Source organism: Bufo bufo, chromosome 4, assembly GCF_905171765.1.
Source record: "Bufo bufo chromosome 4, aBufBuf1.1, whole genome shotgun sequence".
In the NCBI taxonomy this organism is placed as follows: Eukaryota; Metazoa; Chordata; class Amphibia; order Anura; family Bufonidae; genus Bufo; species Bufo bufo.
The window spans coordinates 147,628,601-147,641,652 of NC_053392.1; the positions used below are offsets into that span (position 1 = coordinate 147,628,601).

At 44.5% G+C, this 13,052-nt stretch overlaps 1 protein-coding gene across 1 annotated transcript in view; it reads left to right on the plus strand.

Moving 5' to 3' along the window:
* Nucleotides 1-3,358: 3,358 nt before the first annotated feature.
* Nucleotides 3,359-13,052, plus strand: part of WWTR1 (WW domain containing transcription regulator 1) — an 85,085-nt gene continuing 75,391 nt past the window's right edge. The window contains exon 1 of the mRNA XM_040428024.1: nucleotides 3,359-4,093. Within this exon, the coding sequence (XP_040283958.1) occupies nucleotides 3,684-4,093 (410 nt within the window). The 5' untranslated portion in view covers nucleotides 3,359-3,683. The remainder of the gene's footprint in view (nucleotides 4,094-13,052) is intronic.

Here is a 13,052-nt window from a genome sequence, read left to right on the forward strand (position 1 = left end):
TGTGTTTCCGTTCTGTTTTTCCGTTCCGTTTTTCAGTATGGCATATACAGTATACAGTAATTACATAGAAAAAATTGGGCTGGGCATAACATTTTCGAAAGATGGTTCCGCAAAAACGGAATGGATACGGAAGACATACGGATGCATTTCCGTATGTGTTCCGTTTTTTTTGTGGACCCATTGACTTGAATGGAGCCACGGAACGTGATTTGACAGCAATAATAGGACATGTTCTATCTTTCAACGGAACGGAAAAACGGAAACGGAATGCTTACGGAACACATTCTGTTTTTAATGCGGAACCATTGAAATGAATGGTTCCGTATACGGCCCGTACACTCGCAAAAAAAAACGATAGTGTGAACTAGGCCTCAGACTCAGATCCAAACAATCAAGGCCGGTTCTCTGGTAAAATAGCTGTATTAGTTGGCAGTTAGCAGCTATTCCTGACTGCTATATGTAAGGACTTGTTTTATCTGACTTAGTTATCTGCTTATTTTTCTTTAATCTTCATTTTCTCTTATTTTGGATGACATTTTGGGGCTTTGGAACCAATTACTCAAGTTACAATGGTTTCAACATACAATGGTCGTCCTGGAACCAATTAATATTGTAACTTGAGGGACAATTGTACTGGTATCACACAGGGGTATCACACAGTGGTATGACATAATGGTATCACACAGGGGTATCACATGGCGGTATGACATAATGGTATCACACAGCGGTATGACATAATGGTATCACACAGTGGTATGACATAATGGTATCACACAGGGGTATCACACAGCGGTATGACACAATGGTATCACACAGCGGTATGACATAATGGTATCACACAGCGGTATGACATAATGGTATCACACAGCGGTATGACATAATGGTATCACACAGCGATATGACATAATGGTATCACACAAGGGTATCACACAGCGGTATGACATAATGGTATCACACAGCGGTATGACATAATGGTATCACACAGCGGTATGACATAATGGTATCACACAGCGGTATGACATAATGGTATCACACAGGGGTATCACACAGCGGTATGACACAATGGTATCACACAGCGGTATGACATAATGGTATCACACAGCGGTATGACATAATGGTATCACACAGCGGTATGACATAATGGTATCACACAGCGGTATGACACAATGGTATCACACAGCGGTATGACATAATGGTATCACACAGCGGTATGACATAATGGTATCACACAGCGGTATGACATAATGGTATCACACAGCGATATGACATAATGGTATCACACAAGGGTATCACACAGCGGTATGACATAATGGTATCACACAGCGGTATGACATAATGGTATCACACAGCGGTATGACATAATGGTATCACACAGCGGTATGACATAATGGTATCACATAGCGGTATGACATAATGGTATCACACAGGGGTATCACACAGCGGTATGACATAATGGTATCACACAGCGGTATGACATAATGGTATCACATAGCGGTATGACATAATGGTATCACACAGCGGTATGACATAATGGTATCACACAGTGGTATGACACAATGGTATCACATAGAAGAATATATATGGATATCTGCCACCGTTTCGGCAACAAATCTGCCACCTATGAACATCGCTTTAGGGTATGTCTACATGCTTTAAATTTCACACAGTTTTAGTGGATATTCTGCACCAAAACCACGGCAAATCCATGTCCAATTATTTTCAATGGGAAATAAAGTTGCCGTTGAATGGGGCGAATCCGCAGTCAGATCCACAGCATGAAGAACTACAAATCCGCTGAAGAGATCCAAGGCTCAGCTTGTGAGAACGTCCTCTTCGCTGTAAGAATGTTCCCTTAGGGCTCATGCACATGAACATATTTTTTTTCCGTGTCCGTTCCGTTTTTTGCAGCCCATATGCAGAACCATTCACTTCAATGGGGCTGCAAAAAACGGAAATGACTCAGTGTGCATTCCATGTCCATATGTCTGTTCCGCAAAAAAATAGAACATGTCCTATTATTGTCCACATTACGGATAAGGATAAGACTGTTCTACTAGAGGCCGGCTGTTCCGTTCCGCAAAATACGTTATGAACACGACCGGTATCTGAGTTTTGTGGATCCGCGAGAAAGGAAGCCCGTATTCAGCTCTATGAGGCTCTAGTCCCAGTTCTATGGCGCAGTCCTATAAAGCTGAATGGAGCGCTGAACACGCATGTATGTGTGCATCTCTATTCAAACAAGGGAACGAGACCCCCATTCTGGTGACCCCCAGATCAGACACTTACCCCATATGCTATGGATAGTGGGTAAGTTGTAATGGGACCACCCCTTGGAGTTGGGGACAGGGGCTGACGACCACTTCTGAGGTATATGTGTAATAAAATTAAAATGTTTTAGGGTACTTTCACACTTGCGGCAGAGGATTCCGGCACGCAGTTCAGTCGCCGGAACTGCCTGCCGGATCTGTCAAAACGTGTGCAAACTGATGACATTTGTCAGACGGATCAGGATCCTGATCCGTATGACAAATGCATTGAAATGCCAGATCCGTCTCTCTGGTGTCATCCGGAAAAAACGGATCCGGCATAAATTTTTTACGGTGTGAACATGCGCAGACCACAATGCTGGATCCGTTTTGCCGGACCACTTGGGACCGGATCCGGCATAAATGGGATCAATGGGAAAAAATGCCAGATCCGGCAAGTGTTCCGGAATTTTGGACGGAGATAAGAGTACTTTCACACTAGCGGCAGGACGGATCGGACAGGCTGTTTACCCTGTCGGATCCGTCCTGCCGCCGGACCGCCGCTCCGTCCCTATTGACTATAATGGGGATGGGGGCGAAGCTCCGGCGCAGCACGGCAGTGCATGGCGAAAGGCCGCCGGACTAAAAGTCCTGGATGTCTGCCTTTTTAGTCTGGCGGCCTCTCACCGCGAACTGCGTTGAAGCTCCACCCCCATTATAGTCAATAGGGACTGAGCGGCGGTCCGGCGAAATAGCGGCAGGACGGATACGACAGGGTGAACAGCCTGTCGGATCCGTCCTGCCGCTAGTGTGAAAGTAGCCTAAAACCGTAGCATGCTGCGGTATTATCTCCGCCCTGAACAGATCGCTCTCCATTCAGAATGCGTGGGGATAAAACTGATCAGTTCTTTTCCGTATTGAGCCCCTAGGACGGAAAGAGAAACGCTAGTGTGAAAGTACCCTTAACCCTTTGCTGCTTTTTGTGTAGAAGCCAGGCCTGGGCAGGATCAGTTTGGGAATGTCGCTTCCATAAAGCCATGGGAGGGGAGAGGGCAGAGACTGTAACCCGGCCTGCGGCTCTGCCCTGTAAGGTAAAGTCCCGGTCTGGAGGGGGAGGAGGGCGCGGCTCACGGATTCTTCACGGCCCGTCCTCCTGTGAGTTGACATTTTCGTACTTTGCTGGGGACACGGTGGAGACTCGGGCCGAGGCGCCGGGAACAGCCGCCCACACAGCAGGCTTCGGACGGGACCCGAGGCTGCTCCAGGTCACAGAGGGGAGAGAACTTTCGGGCGTGACGTCACAATGCACTTCTGGGGAACGTTCACACTCTCCGCCGCGGTCTAGGACGTCTCCGGTGCCTGCCGTCTCAGCCTCTCCCCGGGCCACCTCTGCTTCTCGGTGCGAGCTTCCTCTTACTTGTCTCTGGTTCTACAAGGATGAACCAGAATCCAGGTCTCCCCCCTCCAGGGCAGCAAGTCATCCATGTCACCCAGGACCTGGACTCGGACTTGGAGAACTTGTTTAACTCTGTCATGAACCCCAAACCCAATTCTTGGAGGAAGAAAATCTTGCCCGAGTCCTTCTTCAAGGAACCCGACTCGGGCTCCCACTCCCGGCAATCTAGCACGGATTCTGGAAGTCACCCCCCGAGGCTCGGGATCCAGCACGTCCGATCCCACTCGTCTCCTGCTTCCTTACAGCTAGGTGCTGGCACCGGTACGGTGCCCAGCCCGGCCCAGCAGCATGCCCACCTCCGCCAGCAGTCCTATGATGTGACAGATGAGCTGCCCTTACCACCCGGCTGGGAGATGGCATTCACCCACACCGGGCAGAGGTATTTCTTGAAGTAAGTGGATATTGGAAGTTTTGGGGGGTTACATGGTGGGGTCCAGCCCTGAGACATACCATGTAGGCTGGAGGATAAGAGAGGGAATTGCATTAACCCCTTTCCACCCACAGGGCTCTGCTGAGGAATGTTGCTATTTCCTTTCCTGCCAGTGGATTATGCAATCCCATAAACCAGGGCTGTCTGTCTGTACAGTGCGCTTTTAACTCCTTACTTGATGGACACGGCTGAATTAATCGCCGTGTATCCGATCACGGATAAGGCTGCACGGAATAGCACACATGGTGCAACAAGCTTCATGCAGAGCATCTCATAGCTCACCTAGCTGTGTTACAATAAAGGGTTAATGTGCCAGATTTGTCCTAAATGTTACCAAAGCATTTCCTGTGTCTCCCACCACTGAGAAGTGGTTCCGAATATTGGAGGTCTATGACCAGTCTGGTAACAGAACCCTCTCTCTAGGGGCTCACGCACACGACCGTATGTCAACAATACGGATGACGTCCATGTGCGTTCCGTATTTTGCAGAACAGCTGGCCCCTAATAGAACAGTCCTATCCTTGTCCGTAATGCGGACAATAATAGGACGTGTTCTATTTTTTTGCGGAATGGAGATACGGACATATGGAAACGGAAAGCGCACGGAGTAACTTTTTTTTTGCGGACCCATTGAAATGAATAGTTCCGTATACGCAACGGAAGCACTACAGAAGGCTTTTGTGGGGTTCCATTCCGTGCTTCCGTTCCGCAAAAAGATAGAACTTGTCCTATCTTTTTGCTGAACGGACGGATCGCGGACCCCATTCAAGTGAATGGGGTTGCGATTCGCAAGCGTCTGGACCACGGTCGGTGCCCGTGCATTGCGGACCGCCATTTGCGGGCCGCAGCACGGGCATGGCCAGAGGCCTAAGACATGTTCTATATGTTTACGGACCGGATCATCCGCGTGCTTTCTGCATCAGTATGTCCATTCTGCAAAGAGATAAACTATGGGGGTCATTTATTAAGAAATATGCGCCACTTTTTGCCTTATTTAAGGTGCAGATTTTGTCGCAAAGGGGTTTTTGCGGCGAAATCTGCACCTTTTCCCCACTCACAAGGGTATGGCGTGGGTGGGGAGAAGCGCAGGCCGGACCATCTCGTTTACCACTTTCTACGCCAGTTTATTTAAACTACAGCTCTAAGGGAGATGATGTAGTTTAAACAATGTTACGCTTTGGCGCATGCGTCGCCATCTCATGGGGATTAAGACGGGCTTAATAAATTACACCCTATGTCCACAAAATGTGGACCATAGACCCATTGAAAAAAAATGGGTCTGCAAATAAAATGTGAACGGCACACAGATCCCATCCGTATTTTGCTAAATGCATATGGTCGTATGCATGGGGCCTAAGGCTTCATGCACACACCAGTATTTTCCATCCGTGTGCTATCTGCATCTTTTGTGGATCACACATGGATCCTTTCATTTCAATGGGTCAGACAACACACAGATGTCATCCATGTGCTGCCTGCATCCATATGTCCGTTCCACAAATTATAGAACATGTCCTATTCTATTGTGGACAAGAATAGTCATTTCTAGTGATTGGAGTGAGAAAAATGCTAAGTGCACATAGAAACTGTTCGTATTTTGCAGATCTGGGGTTTGTGGACCACAGTGCGGACACGGTCGTGTGCATGAGGCCTCGGCCTAATCTGTATTCCTTTCAACAGGGCCATAAACAGCACGTCAGTATAAACTGTGGGGTCCAGCATCAGTGTGCCCCTATTTATCGGTGTGCCCCTATTTATAAGTGTGCCCTTACTACCCCTATTTATCGGTGTGCCCCTATTTATCGGTGTGCCCCTATTTATCGGTGTGCCCCTATTTATCGGTGTGCCCTTACTACCCCTATTTATCAGTGTGCCCTTACTACCCCTATTTATCAGTGTGCCCTTACTATCACTATTTATCAGTGTGCCCTTACTATCCCTATTTATCAGTGTGTCCTTACTATCCCTATTTATCAGTGTGCCCTTACTATCCCTATTTATCAGTGTGCCCTTACTATCCTATTTATCAGTGTGCCCTTACTATCCCTATTTATCAGTGTGCCCTTACTATCCCTATTTATCAGTGTGCCCTTACTATCCCTATTTATCAGTGTGCCCTTACTATCCTATTTATCAGTGTGCCCTTACTATCACTATTTATCAGTGTGCCCTTACTACCCCTATTTATCAGTGTGCCCTTACTATCACTATTTATCAGTGTGCCCTTACTATCCTATTTATCAGTGTGCCCTTACTATCCTATTTATCAGTGTGCCCTTACTATCCCTATTTATCAGTGTGCCCTTACTACCCCTATTTATCAGTGTGCCCTTACTATCACTATTTATCAGTGTGCCCTTACTATCACTATTTATCAGTGTGCCCTTACTATCACTATTTATCAGTGTGCCCTTATTACCCCTATTTATCAGTGTGCCCTTACTATCACTATTTATCAGTGTGCCCTTACTATCCCTATTTATCAGTGTGCCCTTACTATCCCTATTTATCAGTGTGCCCTTATTACCCCTATTTATCAGTGTGCCCTTACTATCACTATTTATCAGTGTGCCCTTATTACCCCTATTTATCAGTGTGCCCTTACTACCCCTATTTATCAGTGTGCCCTTACTACCCCTATTTATCAGTGTGCCCTTACTATCCCTATTTATCAGTGTGCCCTTACTATCCTATTTATCAGTGTGCCCTTACTATCACTATTTATCAGTGTGCCCTTTTACCCCTATTTATCAGTGTGCCCTTACTATCACTATTTATCAGTGTGTCCTTACTATCCCTATTTATCAGTGTGCCCTTGCTACCCCTATTTATCAGTGTGCCCTTACTATCCCTATTTATCAGTGTGCCCTTACTATCCCTATTTATCAGTGTGCCCTCACTATCCCTATTTATCAGTGTGCCCTTACTATCCTATTTATCAGTGTGCCCTTACTATCCCTATTTATCAGTGTGCCCTTGCTACCCCTATTTATCAGTGTGCCCTTACTATCCCTATTTATCAGTGTGCCCTCACTATCCCTATTTATCAGTGTGCCCTCACTATCCCTATTTATCAGTGTGCCCTTACTATCAATATTTATCAGTGTGCCCTTACTACCCCTATTTATCAGTGTGCCCTTACTATCCTATTTATCAGTGTGCCCTTACTATCCCTATTTATCAGTGTGCCCTTGCTACCCCTATTTATCAGTGTGCCCTTACTATCCCTATTTATCAGTGTGCCCTCACTATCCCTATTTATCAGTGTGCCCTCACTATCCCTATTTATCAGTGTGCCCTTACTATCAATATTTATCAGTGTGCCCTTACTACCCCTATTTATCAGTGTGCCCTTACTATCACTATTTATCAGTGTGCCCTTACTACCCCTATTTATCAGTGTGCCCTTACTATCTCTATTTATCAGTGTGCCCTTACTATCCCTATTTATCAGTGTGCCCTTACTATCCTATTTATCAGTGTGCCCTTACTATCCCTATTTATCAGTGTGCCCTTACTATCACTATTTATCAGTGTGCCCTTACTATCCTATTTATCAGTGTGCCCTTACTAGCCCTATTTATCAGTGTGCCCTTACTACCCCTATTTATCAGTGTGCCCTTACTATCCCTATTTATCAGTGTGCCCTTACTACCCCTATTTATCAGTGTGTCCTTACTACCCCTATTTATCAGTGTGCCCTTACTACCCCTATTTATCAGTGTGCCCTTACTATCCCTATTTATCAGTGTGCCCTTACTACCCCTATTTATCAGTGTGCCCTTACTACCCCTATTTATCAGTGTGTCCTTACTATCCCTATTTATCAGTGTGCCCTTACTACCCCTATTTATCAGTGTGCCCTTACTACCCCTATTTATCAGTGTGCCCTTACTATCACTATTTATCAGTGTGCCCTTACTATCCCTATTTATCAGTGTGCCCTTACTACCCCTATTTATCAGTGTGCCCTTACTATCCCTATTTATCAGTGTGCCCTTACTATCCCTATTTATCAGTGTGCCCTTACTATCCTATTTATCAGTGTGCCCTTACTATCCCTATTTATCAGTGTGCCCTTACTACCCCTATTTATCAGTGTGCCCTTACTACCCCTATTTATCAGTGTGCCCTTACTACCCCTATTTATCAGTGTGCCCTTACTACCCCTATTTATCAGTGTGCCCTTACTACCCCTATTTATCAGTGTGCCCTTACTACCCCTATTTATCAGTGTGCCCTTACTACCCCTATTTATCAGTGTGCCCTTACTACCCCTATTTATCAGTGTGCCCTTACTACCCCTATTTATCAGTGTGCCCTTGCTATCACTATTTATCAGTGTGCCCTTACTACCCCTATTTATCAGTGTGCCCTTACTACCCCTATTTATCAGTGTGCCCTTACTACCCCTATTTATCAGTGTGCCCTTACTATCACTATTTATCAGTGTGCCCTTACTATCCTATTTATCAGTGTGCCCTTACTATCCTATTTATCAGTGTGCCCTTACTATCCCTATTTATCAGTGTGCCCTTACTACCCCTATTTATCAGTGTGCCCTTACTATCACTATTTATCAGTGTGCCCTTACTATCCCTATTTATCAGTGTGCCCTTACTATCACTATTTATCAGTGTGCCCTTATTACCCCTATTTATCAGTGTGCCCTTACTATCACTATTTATCAGTGTGCCCTTACTATCCCTATTTATCAGTGTGCCCTTACTATCCCTATTTATCAGTGTGCCCTTATTACCCCTATTTATCAGTGTGCCCTTACTATCACTATTTATCAGTGTGCCCTTATTACCCCTATTTATCAGTGTGCCCTTACTACCCCTATTTATCAGTGTGCCCTTACTACCCCTATTTATCAGTGTGCCCTTACTATCCCTATTTATCAGTGTGCCCTTACTATCCTATTTATCAGTGTGCCCTTACTATCACTATTTATCAGTGTGCCCTTTTACCCCTATTTATCAGTGTGCCCTTACTATCACTATTTATCAGTGTGTCCTTACTATCCCTATTTATCAGTGTGCCCTTGCTACCCCTATTTATCAGTGTGCCCTTACTATCCCTATTTATCAGTGTGCCCTTACTATCCCTATTTATCAGTGTGCCCTCACTATCCCTATTTATCAGTGTGCCCTTACTATCCTATTTATCAGTGTGCCCTTACTATCCCTATTTATCAGTGTGCCCTTGCTACCCCTATTTATCAGTGTGCCCTTACTATCCCTATTTATCAGTGTGCCCTCGCTATCCCTATTTATCAGTGTGCCCTCACTATCCCTATTTATCAGTGTGCCCTCACTATCCCTATTTATCAGTGTGCCCTTACTATCAATATTTATCAGTGTGCCCTTACTACCCCTATTTATCAGTGTGCCCTTACTATCACTATTTATCAGTGTGCCCTTACTACCCCTATTTATCAGTGTGCCCTTACTACCCCTATTTATCAGTGTGCCCTTACTATCCCTATTTATCAGTGTGCCCTTACTATCCTATTTATCAGTGTGCCCTTACTATCCCTATTTATCAGTGTGCCCTTACTATCACTATTTATCAGTGTGCCCTTACTATCCTATTTATCAGTGTGCCCTTACTATCCCTATTTATCAGTGTGCCCTTACTACCCCTATTTATCAGTGTGCCCTTACTATCCCTATTTATCAGTGTGCCCTTACTACCCCTATTTATCAGTGTGTCCTTACTACCCCTATTTATCAGTGTGCCCTTACTACCCCTATTTATCAGTGTGCCCTTACTATCCCTATTTATCAGTGTGCCCTTACTACCCCTATTTATCAGTGTGCCCTTACTACCCCTATTTATCAGTGTGTCCTTACTATCCCTATTTATCAGTGTGCCCTTACTACCCCTATTTATCAGTGTGCCCTTACTACCCCTATTTATCAGTGTGCCCTTACTATCACTATTTATCAGTGTGCCCTTACTATCCCTATTTATCAGTGTGCCCTTACTACCCCTATTTATCAGTGTGCCCTTACTATCCCTATTTATCAGTGTGCCCTTACTATCCCTATTTATCAGTGTGCCCTTACTATCCTATTTATCAGTGTGCCCTTACTATCCCTATTTATCAGTGTGCCCTTACTACCCCTATTTATCAGTGTGCCCTTACTACCCCTATTTATCAGTGTGCCCTTACTACCCCTATTTATCAGTGTGCCCTTACTACCCCTATTTATCAGTGTGCCCTTACTACCCCTATTTATCAGTGTGCCCTTACTACCCCTATTTATCAGTGTGCCCTTACTACCCCTATTTATCAGTGTGCCCTTACTACCCCTATTTATCAGTGTGCCCTTACTACCCCTATTTATCAGTGTGTCCTTACTACCCCTATTTATCAGTGTGCCCTTGCTATCACTATTTATCAGTGTGCCCTTACTACCCCTATTTATCAGTGTGCCCTTACTACCCCTATTTATCAGTGTGCCCTTACTACCCCTATTTATCAGTGTGTCCTTACTATCCCTATTTATCAGTGTGCCCTTACTATCCTATTTATCAGTGTGCCCTTACTATCCCTATTTATCAGTGTGCCTTTACTATCTCTATTAAGGGATAAGGCAAAAGTCAGTTTAAAATATAAAGGAGAGAATAGAGAATTTAAAGGTGCTTTTACACATATTTTTTTTTAATGGCGCTTTTTTTGCGTTTTTAGTGGCGTTTTTTGCACCTGCAGTTTTTGGTACAGTTTTTTTTGGCTGCAAAAACACAGGTCTAGATGTTATCTGAAGATCTATAGGAAATATGGAAAGCAGGACACACAAGCATTTTATTTATTTTCTTGCTACTGCAGTTTTTATTAATTAGGTGCCATTTGTTGCAGCATGCTGTAGCTCTTGGCATTTTTCAGTTGTTTTGCCAAAACCTTCTCTATAGGGAAAAACTGCCATGAAGAAAACATTAGAGGAAAGCCACACTGGGGTAGAGTTCTCAAAACTGGTGCAAAGGGAAACTGGTTTAGTTGCCCCTAGCAACCAGTCAGATTATCCTTTCCTTTTCCAAAGGCGTTATGGAAAATGAAAAGTGGAATCTGATTGGTTGCTAGGGGCAACTAAACCAGTTTTCCTTTCTACCAGTTTTGATAAATCTCCTTCAACTGTGTGCAACACAAATAGCAGAAAAAAGTGTGCCAAAAACTGCAGGTGGCCAAAAAAAAACAAAAAAAAAAACTTTTTTGGGCATTTTTTACAAAGCCAAATTCATATGTGTAATGACCCTTGTGCTGTCATTGTTCATATCATGGTCATGTGCTTGGAGCGTTTCTCTGGAGAGTCGTGCTTTCATGTTATAATATTATAACATAGCCTTCATAGCCCATGCAGTGTAAGAGGGAGGGGGCCATGTTGATTTGGTCACACTGCGGTATTTCAGCCCCTGCCTTCTTTTGAGAAGTTGTAACTCCTTCCAGCAGATTACTGGAAGTGGGAGTTGGGTATAAGCCAGATCCATGTCCAGACACAAGTCTGGATCTGTACACTGTAACATCATTGGCTTCTCCTGGAGACCAGTCATTACCATGAATGTTCATGTCTTCTCGACCAGCCAAGCTCAAACTTTTGCTAAGTTCCGTTTTACTGTCATCCTGGACCCTGAGATACGAACAACATATCCGACAACCTGACCATCCTGAAAACGATGGCCGTGCCTTCTGTGCTTCTCGTGTTTTGAGGTTTCCGCGAAGAAAGCAGATATGATTTTGGGATACTGGGATAGGTCAGCTGTTCTCTTGTATCTCCCAATGTATACTTGTGGGGGTTATAGAGCTGAAAAACTATAGCTGCTCACCTTATTCTCCATCATAGGTTGTCAGGGGTTTATTACACCGTGATTAATTTCCACTTGCGTCTATGAAAGTGGTCCAGTGGTGCAGCAGAGCTTTAGTTGGTCACTCGGCACAACTCCTACGTGATATCTGTCATTTTACATAGGAGTGCCTTGTATGTACTGCATTATCTTACATTACAGGAACATTACAGAACTATTGAGTTAGCTGACAAAGTCAGCTCTGCTACATAGGTAAAGTGGATGAGGCCTGCTCAGCCAGCTCGGCTGTGTGTAGAGGATTTTCTGGTTTGCTGTCAGTGTTTACATGAAACAGCTGACAAAGTGAACTTGTAGGGAGGTGAGGAGGGCCATTACTGGCAGATCCTGCACCAGATCTGTATTCTCTGGAGCTTTACAACAGCAAACACTTCTCAGCGCAGTAGATTTGTGATGGCTTCTTTAACCTCTGACTCTTCACACATTCCTTTCTACCTCACCACCTGCAGTAAAAGTACGGTATGTCATAAGTAGCAACCCGTGTTCTCTGGTGGTTTATGCACTCAAGAAACCACTACGTTTAGACTTGCAAGTCTATCCCCCAAGACAGCCGCCTAAACTGCACCCCCGACACCGATACAGACGCAGACTTAGAAAGTGCCCTATATTCCTAGAGTTCACAGGTATAAGGTGTGCGGTGTATTTATAGACCAAACCGAAAATTGATCAGTGCAAGGGGCTTTTTTCATATAGTGTATAAAAAAAAAACACATCTTGGTAGTAGAAACTTTAAAGCGAATGGACACCTTTGATGTTGAAAAAATATTTTACATGTACTAGAGGCTTCCTTGATTTAAAAAAAAAACAAAAAACTATTTGCACTAAGTTTCAGTCTGAAGTTTTTAATACGTCATTCATTTTCATACCCCCTGATATGCAGCTTGCAACATTCAGGCTTCTCATGTGCAGGTGTCCCTCCCAGTAATACATGCTGGATCTGTGTGTCCAGGATGCTGCTGCCTTCACTAGCTCTCATGTACTAGCACATATTCATTCCTGTACTGATTTCTCCTAATGCTCATGAGGGATCTTCTCATACTTGCACTAGCAGTCA